This window comes from Dufourea novaeangliae, unplaced genomic scaffold, assembly GCF_001272555.1.
Source record: "Dufourea novaeangliae isolate 0120121106 unplaced genomic scaffold, ASM127255v1 scaffold57, whole genome shotgun sequence".
Lineage (NCBI taxonomy): Eukaryota > Metazoa > Arthropoda > Insecta > Hymenoptera > Halictidae > Dufourea > Dufourea novaeangliae.
The window spans coordinates 978,996-995,363 of record NW_015373937.1 but is presented as its reverse complement, the minus strand read 5'-3'; the positions used below and the strand labels follow the sequence as shown (position 1 = coordinate 995,363).

At 42.1% G+C, this 16,368-nt stretch overlaps 1 protein-coding gene across 1 annotated transcript; it reads left to right on the top strand.

Moving 5' to 3' along the window:
• Nucleotides 1-4,373: 4,373 nt before the first annotated feature.
• LOC107185367 (cyclic AMP-dependent transcription factor ATF-2) lies at nt 4,374-6,475 on the top strand. Its single transcript, XM_015573033.1, has 7 exons — nt 4,374-4,424; nt 4,550-4,643; nt 4,722-4,867; nt 4,946-5,274; nt 5,347-5,566; nt 5,650-5,995; nt 6,069-6,475. Exons 1-7 carry the CDS (start codon nt 4,374-4,376, stop codon nt 6,473-6,475), a joined length of 1,593 nt encoding a protein of 530 aa, XP_015428519.1.
• The last annotated feature ends 9,893 nt before the right edge of the window (nt 6,476-16,368 follow it).

The following is a 16,368-nucleotide window of genomic DNA, read 5'->3' as shown; positions in this document are numbered from 1 at the left end:
ATGTATGGAACTACTGAAAATTACTTTAGATTCCTTTTCCTTATTCTGTAAATTCATTGATTGGAATATGAATGCTAATGGAAGTATGAATATTTTCACAGGACAATGATATAAATGGAACTTTAAAATTTTTTTAAGTGTTACAGTGATATTTCGTTGGCCTCCGTATTAGCGCACTGCGCCGAACGCGGATAACATGATGTTGTAGTCGCAATAGAGCAATTGAATCGAATAGACGTATTGTACCGTAGCGCATCGTATTGTATTTCAAACTTTTATATCGTATATTCCAATAAACATACGTCAGGTAATATAAGCTTTATTTACAATCAGTACAATCATATACTAATTATAGTTGTCTGGTTCAACAGGTTACTACAGAAGCTAACTACGGCCTACGTCTTTTAAACTTGGGCTGTAGTAGTATCTGCAGAAACTGCCATGGTTGCTGGGGTTATCATCTAATTTCTTCACGGGAACACGCACAAGCGTCAGTCCCAATTCGACAGTTGCACGAGCAACATTCGACCGAGCTCGAGAGTTGTACGAGCAACAGCGATAAGGGATCACGTTTCAAATGTGTACTGACGCAAGCCATTTCAGTACCATTCATTGTCCCGTAATCCACATGTAATAACAACAGATCGAATCCGTCAGAGGACTACTGCAAATTATTACACACGCCTATCGTATGCCACCCGTAATCAAAATTTCGGCGACAAACTTATGAAACCTTTATGAAGTTTTGAAGACGGTACGTATGACTTTCAAGTGACAGAGGAGGAAATTATTTGCAGCATATAAGTTACAATATTTTATAAGCCTCATTATTCTCTAAGTCTACTTTTTCGGAATTTATATAAATATCATTACAAGTATATTGTAGAATCATATAGATAAGTAGGATTTAAGTAAAATAAGTATCTAGGGGTACTTTTATTGAATCTGTACAAATATTATTATAAATATATTGTAAAATCATATATGGAAGTAGTACTTCAGGCAATTGTTGTTAAATTTATAGAAATACTATTGTAAATTGTATATTTTCGTACGATTTTTTCAATAAAAAACAGTCAAATCATGCATATGCGTTATTCGTTAATCCCGGCACTATCTCCACTCCTATTCCTAATATCAATTAACCAAAAAAGTAGTAAAAAATAGTATATTATAACAAAATAATTAATTCTAAAACTTTTAAGTTTTGGAAGTTCTGGAATTAGTTCCTGTTTCGCCACCACAGTAGTGGGGGCGCCACAAACTTGAAGGACCTCCTGCGGGGTTCTCTGACCCCCCTGTTTTTCCGCCATCTTGGATTTTGCAAAAAACGCGGGAAAAATTGGGATTGATGGGACATACTAGTGGCGCCGCCAAAAAAGTGGATGGCGAAAGTTGGAACTAAATCCAGAACTTCTTAGATAGTTCGCACAGTCGCCACCAGATGGCGCTGCTTAAGAAGTTTTAGAATTAGTTCCAACTTTCGCCACCCACTTTTTTGGGGGCGCCACCGTACTGCAGGGTTTTCCGCCATCTTGGATTTTGAAAAAGCGCGGGAAAAATACGGATTCACGGGACATACTAGTGGCGCCGCCAAAAAAGTGGATGGCGAAAGTTGGAACTAATTCTAAAACTTTTTAAGCAGCGCCATCTGGTGGCGACTGTGCGAACTATCTAAGAAGTTCTGGATTTAGTTCCAACTTTCGCCATCCACTTTTTTGGCGGCGCCACTAGTATGTCCCATGAATCCCAATTTTTCCCGCGTTTTTTGCAAAATCCAAGATGGCGGAAAAACCTGCAGTACGGTGGCGCCCCCACAAAAGATGGGTGGCGAAAGTGGGAACTAATTCTAAAACTTTTTAAGCAGCGCCATCTGGTGGCGACTGTGCGAACTATCTAAGAAGTTCTGGATTTAGTTCCAAGTTTCGCCACCCGCTTTTTTGGGGGCGCCACTAGTATGTCCCGTGAATCCGAATTTTTCCCGCGCTTTTTCAAAATCCAAGATGGCGGAAAAACCTGCAGTACGGTGACGCCCCCACAAAAGATGGGTGGCGAAAGTTGGAACTAATGCCAGAACTTCTTCCAAAACTTAAAGAAACCTTAGGAATAGGAGTGGAGATAGTGCCGGGATTAATGAATAATGCATATGTATGATTAAACTGTTTCTATTGAAAAAATCGTACGAAAATATACAATTTACAATAGTATTTCTATAAATTTAACAACAATTGCCTTAAGTACTACTTACATATATGATTTTACAATATATTTATAATAATATTTGTATAGATTCAATAAAAGTGCCCTTAGATACTTATTTTACTTAAATCCTACTTATCTATATGATTCTACAATATACTTGTAATGATATTTATATAAATTCGGAAAAAGTAGGCTTAGATATTATTCAGGCTTATAAAATATTGTAACTTATATGCCGCAAATAATTCCCTCCTCTGTCACTTGCAAGTTTTCCGTACAGTCTTCAAAACTTCATAAAGGTTTCATAAGTTTGTCGCCGAAATTTTGATTACCGGTGGTATACGATAGACGTGTGTAATAATTTGCAGTAGTCCTTTGCCGGATTCGATCTGTTGTTATTACATGTGGATTACGGGACAATGAACGGTACTGAAATGGCTTGCGTCAGTAACCATTTGAAACGTGATCCTTTATCGCTGTTGCTCGTACAACTCGCGAGCTCGGTCGAATGTTGCTCGTGCAACTGTCGAATTGGGACTGACGCTTGTGCGTGTTCCCGTGAAGAAATTAGATAATAACCCCAGCAACCATGGCAGTTTCTACAGATACTACTACAGCCCAAGTTTAAAAGACGTAGGCAGTAGTTAGTTTCTGTAGAAACCTGTTGAACCAGACAACTATAATTAGTATAAGATTGTACACTGTTTATGCAGTTATATTTAAGACAACTCGATGAAATGAAGCTTATATTAACTGACGCATGTTTATAGGAATATACATATGTATACATATAAATTCTAATGATATAAAAGTTTGAAATACAATACGATGCGGTACGGTACAATACGTCTATTCGAATCAATTGCTCCCTTGCGACTACAACATCATGCTATCCGCGTAAAAAAGTGTTAAAGTTCCATTTATATCATTGTCCTGTGAATATATTCATACTGCCATTGGCATTCATATTCCAATCAATGAATTTACAGAATACGGAAAAGGAATCTAAAGTAATTTTCAGTAGTTCCATACATCTTTATCTCGAATAATTTTCTAATACATTCAAAGTACTAGACATTTTTACACTTTGAATCTCATATCGATTTCTAAAATAATCCTAGTTCGATATAATATAGAACGTGGTTTTATGAGATAGATTCGAAGTTCGCAGTCATTAGCTCGATATTGTCTTCAGTTTACAGTACTTTACCGATGACAATACCGATTGCCCAGGCCTCACCACGAGGAGGTTGCTGCGAGTGGAGGCCCAAGGCAAGTAGATGGAATCACAAGTTCTACATCTACCCACCTTTCACAATAAACCTTATAAATAACTTAAATCTTAACTATATAATACTACCGGTACTAAAATCCCTCGGCGGATGACTTCTTTCTTGAGCCCAAACCTATAAAAACCGTGGTACATCGTGTAGACGGCTAGGTCAATAAACTAGATGTGAAAAACACAATTTCGCAACAGTACGTATAATCATATTACATATACATATAAGTATAGAGAGACTACGGTGACACGGAGCCCCCGGTGGAGGCGCCATAGACCCTGCGCGATGAGAGCGTGGGGTCACGGAGCCCCCAGTGGAGGCGCCATCGACCCTGCACGGAGGCCTCGGTGGAGGCGCCATTGATCACGTGGGGTGAGAGCGCGGGGTCACGGAGCCCCCGGTGGTGGCGCCATAGACCCTGCACGGTGGCCCCTGTTGGAGCGCCTTTGATCACGTGGGTTGAGAGCGTGGGGTCACGGAGCCCCCGGTGGAGGCGGCATAGACCCTGCACGGAGCCCTCGGTGGATGCGCCGGTAAGCGTGGTAGCTTGGTAAGTGGGGTTATAACTATGTGGGATGTGTCTGAGTGTCGCTACATCAATGACAATCGGCCAATCGGCTGTTCTATTATGGAAACAGCTGATATAAATAAAAGTGTCAAACTGTGTTTGAAAAATATTATCATTTACTATGCGTTCATTTTATTATGAGTGTCATAAAAATCGTTCAATAATTGTTGTTCAAGAAGAGAATGTTTTGTCGTAACAGTGATTCCCAAAGTAATGATGGTTCCAATGAATTGCGATTTATTATATACATCTGCAGCTTTGTTTTTCTTAGACTGTGGCACCTGTGAAGTGTTGTAGAATTGTGTCATCGTAAATTAACAATGGCAGATAGTGAGAAAGCTTTCACTTGTTCTTCGTCTGGTTGTACAATGGTAAACATACTTTTCGTACATTTTAGTGTACATTATTTGTCCTCGTGCAATAGTCTGAAATAATGTTAAATATACTTAAGTATAAGTTTCCCAAATTTTAAATAATTGTTGCTTTTCTTTTACAGAGTTTCACAAATGAAGATCAATTAACAGTACATAAAAAGAAGCACGATATGATATTAAATCTGGGTAGTGGTTCTAAGAATCCTGGCTTTGTAGGTAGGGAATATAGTCTCTCAATGGTTGTCAAAAAAAAAAACAGCTACAGAAAATAATTAATGTACTCGCGAAAAACAGCAGATCAAACTCCTACTCCAACAAGGTTTATCAGAAACTGTGAAGAGGTTGGCCTCTTTCAAGATCTACAGAATGTAAATCCTTTTGAAGAAACGTTTAGGAGAGCCGTGGAATCAGGAAACACTGGTACACTTTCAGTAACAGAGGTGAAAGAAAAAGGGCAGTACAATAAATCTAGATATTTTACCAATGTCCTTATCTTTAATTTAAAACCATTTGTTTAGGCTGGAATTACAGATGACACACTGCACACCCCTCATATATTTCCTCATATAGCAGATGTACTGTCCGGTAGCAATCAAATTCTTTCAGAAAGCAGTGTTCACGACTGCTCTGGCAGCATCTCAATCACAGAGAAAAGTACAGAAAGAAATGTTATCATTGATGCAGAAGTCTGCTCGAGTGTCAAGCTTACAGGAACACAGGAACAGGATCTACTGAAGGACAAACTAACAGGAGAAAAAAATGAAACACTTGCTGAAAATATTATTAACGAAGTTACGGACACACCGATATTATCAAGGGTTTTAGGAGAACAGCCCAGTCCACAATTGTAAACTAATTATTAACTTTCAAGTTTACCATATATACGATTAAATGTGAAATAACTTTTATATTTTGTTAGATCAATAAACGGAGAAGAGGTACAGCTCCTCTTGAAGACTGCCGATGGTAAACTAGTGCAACTGTCGGCGATACCAATATGCGATTCTACTAATATAATTGCTGCGCCATCGTTATTGAAAGAGCAAACTGTTGTAATAAAGACTGAACCTTCTTTACAATGTGTTACGAAAGTGGCGCCTAAGAAGCCACTGGTTTCTTCACTGTCCTTGACAAAATTGGTATTTAATATTCCTTAGACACTTTTCGATTACTTTCTAGGTGTGATCAGTTTTCAAACAGTTTGTTCCACGTATGATTCTAGAAATTAAAGCAGGCGCTAACCAAAAGTACAGTCTCTCAATCTCAAAAATCTGGAGATAACTCTGGGAGAAATGAATTAAATACCTCGAAGAAGCAAATCCGAAGTAGAACAGTCGAAGATCAGATAAAAAAGAGAGAGATTCTTGAACGAAATCGTGCGAGCTCGATGAGGGCCAGAGCGAAACGCAAAGCATGGATACAACAGCTCGAGAGAACGGTCGCAAACGTAAATGAGACCAATGTGGCTCTACAAATGGAAATAAAGGTCTTACGTACGGAAGTAGCCAAGTTGAAGACCATTCTATTGGCTCATAAAGATTGCCCTGTTACAAAAGCGATGCAGAAAGGTAATTAAAGTAAATGTGACTTATCTGACTAATTGGCTATATAGTGTTTTTATGACATTGTATTTTTGTATAGTAAATGGGATAGTACTTGGTTCAAAATTAATATCGTTAAATTCAGATCTGACTACTAACCCGACGACTCCAATTGGAATCTCGCTGAAGAGAACGTCAATGTCGTCTACAGAAGTGCCTATTCTGCCCAAGAAAAAGTTATCTCTAGCACCTGTAAAGCACCCGATAATTTTCCCCAGAGTGGATTGCAGCGCGAATTTAACGATACCGAACGCGACCTTGATTAAATCTGTGCCTACTCTCAAGATCATGGGAGTCGGTCAGCTTTTAGCGGAAAAGGAAGAGACAAAGCAAATTTTAATCGTACAAAGTCCACAAAGAGAGGTGGAAAATTCTCCTAGACAAATTATACAAATAAATCCCAATTATGATATAGATCACGGTTCGACGAAGACCTTAAATACCTGAAACTGGTGTATCCATCTGTTGACTATTTCCAATATTTGCTCAATTCTTAAATTATTGTTAAATGTATTTTCTTTCGACCGAAAGAAATGCGCAGTAGTATGGGTGGATGTGTATTGTATGCCTGTGTAATGAATATTTTTTTATTTATTTTACTGTAATAAAGAAAAGTATTTTGTAAGGGCGTGTATTTCTGTTTTCACCTTATCGAATGGTAGTAAATAAGGAACACATACTACGACATATTCAATGCACGTTTATTTCTTCATCAGCTCGTAAAGTAATTATTCTAACTTTTGTGTCGCAAGTATATTTTAGAATTGTTTCTTTAGTCGTGTTCCGGTCAATCCCACGATGATTCTGTGACCCGCGGGCCCTTATCAGTTCTCCGTCCAGTCGTCTAAAAACTCTACACCGGACAGGAGAATGATAAGGGACTTTGGGCACGACTTGTACGCTTCCAGTCAGAGACTATTCAAAGTTTCGGTTACGTCTATGATCTACATAATTTTCTTCATCGTAGACTAACTTACAACATTGCGTTAGACTTGTACCGTTTAAAATCAACTTTATCTTAACTTGATTTTTGTAAGCAAACGTCTGTATTCTTATATTGCATAATATATTCCACACACAGCTGGAACTTATGATTGTACCCGATTACAGAACACGCAGCGAGGAATCTCGGGTTTTGCCAGCAAGTCTGGATAGCCCTCGAAGACCGGATATACCGGTGAAAGATATCGACCGGGCGCGTTAAAGAAACGTCTGCGTTTCGACAAACAAGATTTCCGTCCCTTGAGTCACGGTCGTGATTCACCGCGTCAAAGTACAACGGGCCAAGCGAGATGTGACACGAATTATCGGATACTCGGCAAACACCCAACGGTTTTCCTATACCGATAACGAGGACCGATAACAAAATAGAATCCCCTTTATACGTTTCCAGCAATAATTCATGGAACAGCCGCATACATTCGGCTGTAGCAGCAAACGAAAAATCTGTCTAGATTAAAAACGTTGCATTAACCACCAAATCAATGATTACTTAAAAACAAAATGTATTTGAATCGTATTTCGTCCAATCTTACCGAATTCAACGAACCTTTGTGGTCAGAACATTAATTCGTTTAGTATCTCACATTAAGAAATCATATATTAATTTCAATCCCTAAGCGTACATATGTAAACCTCACATGGTTGACATGGCCGTAAATGTGGTAATGAATTTGTCTACGGTGAACCGCCTAGTAAATCTCAAGTATGAAACGTCCAAGATGCATGGGACGTTCTTGGAACCCTTCCACTTTTCTGCTTCACACTTCCAAGCTTCGGGTAAAAATAGATCGCGGCGCCCCACGCGACCGCCCGACTTATACACGGCCCTGAATCGAGAGCTCGCGTGGCTATTATACAACAACGCCATCCCTAACCTTGGACCAGACCGGCCAGTTTCTTTAGCTTTTCAATCATTACAGGGAATCTCGTATCATGGAGCGGTTCTTGCGACGTGTCGGTTCCGCGGAAAAAAACCTCAGCCCGATGGACATCGCAACTGCCACGTGCGCGTATACTTCCACCGCATTAGGAGCACTTCAGAATCCCCTCGAAGCGGTCTACTTTTTACTGAAAAGTGAATTATATAAAGTTAGAACGGGTTTGATTAGAAAAACGTTTTCACCAATCAACAATTCAAAGTCCACTTCAAATTCTCCACTATAATCCTCGAAATCCAAGTCTGATCTCCTTGTACAACGGCCCTCGAACCCTCTTTTCTCAAAATGGCGCCCTAGATTCCCGATTCACGGCATTTCTCTCTTTATCGCCTCAGATCAGGCGACTAAAACAATTTCGAATCCTTTCTCGCCACCGACCATCTTTTGTTTTAATTTACAATTATAGATTTCCTAAATATCGAGAAAAAAAAATTAATTATCGCATGTATGTTTCGCGGGTAATGCTAAGAAAGGTTTAAATACTTAAGAAATAACGACGTAACGAGTTTGTATTCACGATCTAATGTCAGTGGAAACAGCGATCCGTGGTTTAATTGATACCGATCTGACCGAACGTCCTTTCACAACGGCCGTGAATTCAGGGATCACTGATCAGACGCGAATGTAACCCAGTTCGTCCGCCTGAGGGTCTTCTATTTACTCGATTTTAAAGAATTCACTCGATGCTGTGGACTGTTTGTGCCAGGCTTAAATTAATCTGAAAGTCTCAAGGTTTCTCAGTGGATCTCGATTTCTTAGATAAGTAAACGTTATCGGGCCATATAAGCTCTTGTTACTTATCGTTCTCGCGCGAGGTCTTTGTAATTTGTAAGCAGCACAGCCTGTTCAGCGAGACGGTCTTGGACACTGAAATCTTCATAAATAGACGCGAAACATTTTTTTTCTACGACATTCTAACGTGTATGTATACCAAGGCTCGTGGAAGCATACAGAAACGGACACGAAGGTTAAACGTATTACAGCTCTCGGAATGCGACAGAAGATACACGTGGCTCACTGTGAGGCCACCAATGCAACAATGTCAGTAGGGACAGAGCCAGAAGGAACGTTAACTAATACGTATATACACAGACACACACAATGTATCGAGGCTATCCGAGGAACGAACGAATTTAAAATAAACTACGGAAGCTCCAGATATCGTATCGTGGTCAAAATGCTCGAGCTCGTAATCGTTTAACCTTCGCCGCTATCGTGCGATCGGTCGACTAAATTACAAAAGAACGTGCCCGGTCGGTACGCGGAGAAACGATGTACGGAAACTACTAGATCCTTCTTCGAATTTTACGAGTGAACGGTCCCTTCGTTTCAGAATTCAACATCGTACTTGATACCACAGCAATTTTCAGCCATTAATCGTCGTTTTAGCAAGTTTTTAAAGAATCCTGGAAGAAAGTCTCACAAAACGTGTCCATTTCACGCAGACTACGAGCATGGCTAGACTATCCCCAGTCAACTAAAGCAATTATTGAGATGTTAATATTATTCTGTGATAGACTTTGCATTACTTTACAGTGATAGAACAATGAATCTAACGCGATCGGTGTCGACAAATTCAGACATCAAGTCAGTGTGACTACAATCCTGAGAGTGGTGTCTGAGGAGCCAATATTCGAATCGATAGAACGTACGTTCCTTCCGGGTGCTATACGTTTCGATCAGAATTTCCTCGGTTCAAGGAGAAGGTGGCGTCGAGGAAACGTTCTCCTTGGAAACAGTCTTGTGCGTCGTGTAAACCTAGCCATGCTTTACAAACCGCGATAAGAAGGTTCGTGCGCGCGCACGTTCATGCACATCCGTGTTAGAGGATACACCAGAGGACCGAGGGAGACGGACCCGCGCGATTTTACGGTCCTGGCTGAGACAATACGCGGTCCCCGATAGCCTTGAGACACGTCTGCTTCCTTTTATTTTTACATCTGACCCGAGAGACAACGACACTCGCGCTCGCCAGCCGGCTTTCCCCTCGCGAGTGGATCGTCCGAGAGCCCACTGCTACCAGAAACGACCTCCCCCGATTGGCTGACACACACGCGCGCGAATCTCTAAACTACTGCTGGTGTGTACCTCGTGCGTTGCACTAATGTGATCGAGTTTCCAGAATAATATGTACACTGATTCCCTTTGTCAGTTTGCTGCCGAAAGTTTCGACCGATAAGCACGACGCACTCAGCGAGATTAAAACTTGTCCTCTAATGACTTGGAAGAAAGTGTCTATGAAGTTGCGAGAGTAATGCTAACGAGGGGTTAAATTCTCCAGGAATCTTGATGTAAGGATGTTGTGTCCGCGATCTAATGTCGTTGTAACTACGATTCCAGACACTTTGACTTCCGGTTTGTTAGAACTCGCCAAAGACACTCATGAATCCCTCTTGAGTTCCGTTACTAGAGCTGCGTACAAGGGAGTGAAAATTCAGTGAAAACCGTTTGAAAGTAAATTAATCTATAAAAGAATATATAGAACACTCTCGATCAAGTGTACAATTTCCAAGAAACTATTCTGACGGTGTAACTACACGCACTTTTGAGTCAAGTCCGATCACTCGCGACATTTCTAGCCTCCATCCGGGCGGAGTGGTCTTTGACCGGTCACATGGCGCGAACCGAAGCGGCCCTCGACCGATCGATCTGCGTCCAAAATACCCTCAGTGTCTGCTCACTCTATCTCCCTCTGCTTCGTAATGTCTGGCCGGCGTAGCGACACACGTTTCCTTTCTGGTCGAGAATCCCTGCGCGAATATCTCATCTCTGGAAAACGGTACACGCACTGGCATCCGAAGGAAAACCAAGAAAGTTGCACACAACTCTCCTTAAGGTAGGTTTTCACGTTGTTCCATTCCGTTGTGCCTGGAACGTTAATGTAACAGAAGCTGGGATTGATCGTAGCTCGTACATCTCTGTGGTCCTTGGGTACGTAACGTCGGTTCACAGAAACACCCAACACGATAAGTGTCTCGCGCACGACTGAACCATACGACGATCGTACACGAACGTTTCAGCCCGGTCAGTCTCGTCGACGATACGGGACGAACGGAGGGGAAGAGGAGAAAAGATGTGAACGTATTACCGTCTCGGTCTCTCTCGTCTGTTCGTCTACCGCGTCTGTCGCGCGTGCACGCAGTGCGCCATCTTTGAATTTCCCTCTCTTTCTTCCCCTACGCTTTCGCCCCCTCCTGATCCGCGCAAGCTCCATGGAATTCCCCTCTCGTGGAACGCGCGGTTCGTCAGGTTCGTCTCTCTTCTCCACGCGTTCGCGAACACGCTTTCGAAAGCACTCTGTGGTTACTTTCGGTCACGATCCCTTCTACTTCCTTTCTCTCTTTCTCCACACGGAAGATCGTTCTTTATCTTGCGGACTGGGTGGTTGTTCGACGAAAAGAGAGATGGTGTATCAGGGGGACCAGAAATGATACACGATGTGTGTATAAACCTTTATTGGATATATCCTCCCACCCCTATTTATAACGTTTGGCAGAATTTTTCTATGGGAGCCTTTACAGGATGTCGAGCAATAGGACGAGAAAACTCGCGCCAAGAATCCTCGAAAACCAAGTGGAGGGTGGCAGACACAACGACACGCTTGCGATCTTCTCGGTGACAGTATAATTTTCCGTGGCAATTACAACAGGCAATGCTTCGGTACACCGAAATCCGACTGGGTTTTAATTACTGTATTTTAGAGACAGAGCCACCCCCCCTTCCAACGATTTTCTTTTCGGGCTAATTAAAAAGCTCCGGTAGAGTCTCGTTCGGTTTTCCCCCCCTCGGTGGAACGTCGCCAGGAGCTCGCTTTTCATCTTGAAAACCGCGTACCTCGGGCAATAAAGAGAGGCTCGAGACCGTTTAAAGACACGATTAATGCCCCGCGAACTGGAGCCAAACGCGCGACCACGACCCGCCCCCCGGTTGAAACTGGTTCCTCCCGGCAAGGACTTTTTCGGCGGATGACCTACTGAAACGAATTCGCGAATAGCCAAGGAAATTAGAGGGTAAATTAGAAAATGTTTCGAGAGGAGGGTAAGCGAGAGAGAGAAAAAGAAAGGAAAGAGGTGGTCACGTGGTAAAGTGGCCTAAGTTCAGTGAAAAGCTAACCAGAGAGGCTGGTATGCGAGACATATATATTTTTTAATTCTGAAGACGCTACAAATATTTTATACGTAATTTGAATAAGTTATTCAATTCATCTTCGATGTTCTTTTGTCAATTAATTATATATTTTTTCCTATTGCATCGCGTAGCTCGTTAAAAAAAAATACAGTCAGATAATACCATTCGAATTACGTACAAAATATTTTTTCCGTTTTCAAAATTAAACGGGTCGTATAAATGGGACACCCTGTACATACATATATACCAACACCGATTCGCGGAGCAAAGTGACTCGATATCAGGGAGTGTCTCGGTGTTAGCCCCCGAATTAATTCCTTGGGGCGGCTGGGAGATTCTCCATTACCAGCGTGGAACGAGCAGCAGTAAAGTGTTCCGCCTTGAAAAGAATACCTGTACACCCCCTTTCCACCTCGACGTCCGAAGGAATTGCTCCTTGCTCCTCTTCGCCCACCCCAACCCTCCGTGAAACGAATTGTCTGTAAAATTTCGAAGCATCTCTCCGTGTCCCAACAAGCACACCTCCGTTCTCCCTGATCGTACATTCGAAGATTGTTCAACGAGAATCCGCAGAACGTTGAAGGGTAGAGCGTTAAAATCCTGCAACAAACCACTGAAATACTTAACAGATTATTGTAATTCTGTACATAGTCCTGTAGAACTTTTAACAAACTTTCTGTATAGTTACTATAAGTTATATTAACTATACAGCTTATTATTGCATAGCTAAACGTATTGTTTGTTCTCTAGACTTCTATATACTTGTATATTGCACCAAAAGGCTCATAAACCGTTTAAAAATAAAAATATATTATTGCCTGAGCCGTTTCGTTCGACTAACCCAACTCCATTAGAGGATTGTCAAGCACACGTGTTTAATTACCACCGTGTCCTTCGGGTAGTCGTTTCCCATTTGGAAAATCCTATTGCAGCCAACCATCTCCGTAAAAGAAGCGGGAAGTCCTTTAGGGGTGGCCCACTCGAATGTTTCTACAAACACTCAAGGACCGTTCAAGGATTTTCCGGGCAGCCGCGTTGGGATTTTCCAGCACTCAAGAAAGAAACTGGGCCTGTTTGCCTGACGGTCCACACACGTGTTCGCACAAAGGCAGACCGATCTCGCGTGCCAGAGTCAGACCGACCCATAAATTGCCCCGTCGATCCATAAGTGGCGGACTAATTATACTCGGTGACCTTCGTTCTCGACGGTTCAGCCGTTTTCCACGATCTGTAAGCAAACGGGGAAAACAACATTGGTGACTGTGAGTCCAGTAAATTTCTTTTTAACGGATATCGCCCGTCCCCCTCGAAAGGGAATACTAGGAATCGGTTTCTCGAAACCCAAGAAAATGTTTCGAATTTCGAGAATTCGAAACTATGCCCTTCTTTTGTGATTTTAAATTCTCGAAACTCAAGTAAGAAAAAATATAAAATCGATGAATAAATCCCGAATATTAGGTTCAAGATGCTTCGTTTTTACGAGCTGGAAATGTAATCATTTCACTTTCGGCGTTATCCTCCATTCACTTTCCTCTGTCGAATAATTAGAGAGACTTTTTCTCTTTAGATTCAGGCTTCTGTCGGTTAACCCACTGACTGCATTTATCTACTACAGTGAACGCCTACTTTATCACTTTAATTTTTGTACAAGATCATCAAATAATGCAGCGAGTGCACTTGAATTAGATGTTCAAGAACCTCAGTATGGTACACGTTGTACCCTTTCAAGCGAGGTAAAACAAGATACGGGAAAGTTTTGGAGAAATAAAAGAAGCGTTTGGAACGTTCGGCGGAAACGAAGGGTCGTCTTCGGGGGTGCGGTCGGTTTCGAGTTCCACGAGGGGTCAGGGTTAAATTCTAAACCCCATATGCTCGCCCACGGGATTTCCCTTCTTTTCCTATTCTCCTTCGCTTCTGGCTGTCTCGTGTACCCACATTTTTCCGCCCCCTCGTTTATAGAATGTCTGTACCTAGTAGCTTCCAGAGAAACCAGTAGTATCGTCGAAGCACACAGGGTGCAAGTCTGTTCCCTAAGAGTATGTATATCCTCGATTCATCGTTTTCTATTCACGCGGTGACATCGATATGGAAAATTTCCGGAACATGACCGTGCTGTGCTCGGTCGATTGCTATGTTAGAAATATTCGTCGGCCCTGATTTTTACAAGGGAACATCCCGAATTGATAATCGCTGATTTTTATGAAACTCTATAAGATTGTAGTTCTCGTAAATATATTTGGTAATTGTTAATTCGGGATGTTCCCTTGTAAATTCTGTATTCTTTTTGGGGTAAGTTTTCGTGTACAGTCTATTTACCAGAGACACCCTTGCCTTTCCCACTTCGTGGCCAGATCTTACAGGAATAATATCCTTATTCCTAAGCCAAGTTGCTTGACATCTCCAGCTTTCGCTCATCTGATTCACATAAATAAACCCTACGTATGTACATATATTCCTATAGCCGAATAACCCAACAAGGTCCTCCGCCAGGTCTGTTTAGTCTCATGCACCCACTTTCAAGACCACACGCATTCTAGGAACCTTGCCATAGCGCCTCGCCATCGACCTTCGATTCTTCTTAAAATACAGAGTGTTGTGTAACCGGTGGTACAACCGGATTGGGGATGATTCTACGTGAAAAATAAATATAATTGTTTCATTGGAGACTTCGTTTTCAAGAAAATCAACATTGAAAATTAGTAAGTAGAAAGGGAATGGAATGATTAGACGCGTTAATCACCCCCTAACCTTTGTACCACCAGTTATATGATATTTTATATATAAGTTGACGATAACACAGTTAAACAGTTCCAACTTTCGAGCATTAATCGAAGAATTACTGTACTTGATAAAAACAACCTTTCTCATTCTTCATTAATAAACCCCCTTCCAGGTTCTTCAATGTCTCTGAACGAAAATCGTCGACCAATTCGGCCATCCCTCCCGACTTCCCGAGGATCGAGACACTGTCCCAAGGGTTGCCGCGGATTTTGCGGGTAATAGCGCGCGGATATGGTCCCACGATACTCCGGCCACGCACTGATTACGGCAAGAATCGTGGTAATACCGATTTCCCCAGCTGATACGTCACTCTTTAATGAGACGCTGCTCGGTGTCGCCGAGAGTTACCATGATATTCGGATAGAAAAAAAGTGGAAACCTCGAGCAACCCCCTGGGGGAAGAAAAGAGGGTGAGACGAAGGAACGACGACCATTCCATCCGGAAAATATCGTTGCTCTATTAAATGTATCCTACAGCTGGGGCCATGTGAAGTGGATTTCGGTGGCTTGGCGATATTTATAGTCGACCTAAGAATAATTATACAGGACGGTGTTCGCCGGTGTGGAATAATTTTATAGCGACGCCGTGACACCTTGGGTACAGGTGTTATTTTCGCATCGAGCTACTCGAACTTGGCGGGTAATTTCGGTGGCTCTCGAATCGTGGGGTTATCGTTAATTGAACCGTGAAAAGGAGGAACGGTGCGCGACACGAGTTACACGAAAGAATGCTAGGGTAGATGTCCCAATTACTGGCACCTTAAGATTGTAGCATAACATCATTTAATCATTTTACGTGTTGTTTAACCTAAAAATCGTCTCAGTCTGGGACATAATATTATTCAACATCTCTCAAACAGTCTTCGAGTATGCTAGACTACCGGTAAATTCAAATTACCGACGGGGCCGCCGCACATTACCGGCTCGTTAGCGTGGAATCGTATTTACGAACCGATCGACGTCCCAACATATTTTTGTCCCTCGATTCCAGGACCAAAGTACACTCGCATTTACGCGGTCTGGCCCGTGCATCTAGTGTTCAAACGATTCTTCGACAGGAAGTAAGAGAGATCGAGAAATTATGATTCATTAAGGATGCTCCAGGATCACTAGATCCGGGACACACGTTCGAAGGCGTGTAATTTGCGATGGTGAAACGATAGAGAAAGGAAGAGACGACTCGTCGGTTAATTATTGGTGGACTTTGAAATTCCTATTGAGAGATCGGGGTTTTTATCGGAGAGGAGAAGAGCTGCCTTTTGCCGTGGAGAACAGAGAACGATAAAGGGCCTTCCGGTCGTGATTAATTCACCGCCAGCGGGCGATCGAAATCAACTGGGAGGATCCCGTACACCTCTGAAACCCTCCGAACAAATTTCCCCGAACACCGTCGAAGAGAGAATAAAGCCCCGTGTCGCTGTTCGTTATCGTCGATTTCTACAACGCTATCTCGATCGGAACTTATCAAACACGAACTTATCGCGTAGTAGT

What these genes read in the sequence shown, in the direction of transcription:
- LOC107185367 (XM_015573033.1), top strand. Translation starts at nt 4,374, where the DNA reads ATGGCAGATAGTGAGAAAGCTTTCACTTGTTCTTCGTCTGGTTGTACA. An exon ending in GTACACTTTCAGTAACAGAG is followed by an intron (nt 4,868 to 4,945) that starts GTGAAAGAAAAA and finishes CCATTTGTTTAG; the next exon opens with GCTGGAATTACAGATGACAC. An exon ending in GAACAGCCCAGTCCACAATT is followed by an intron (nt 5,275 to 5,346) that starts GTAAACTAATTA and finishes ATATTTTGTTAG; the next exon opens with ATCAATAAACGGAGAAGAGG.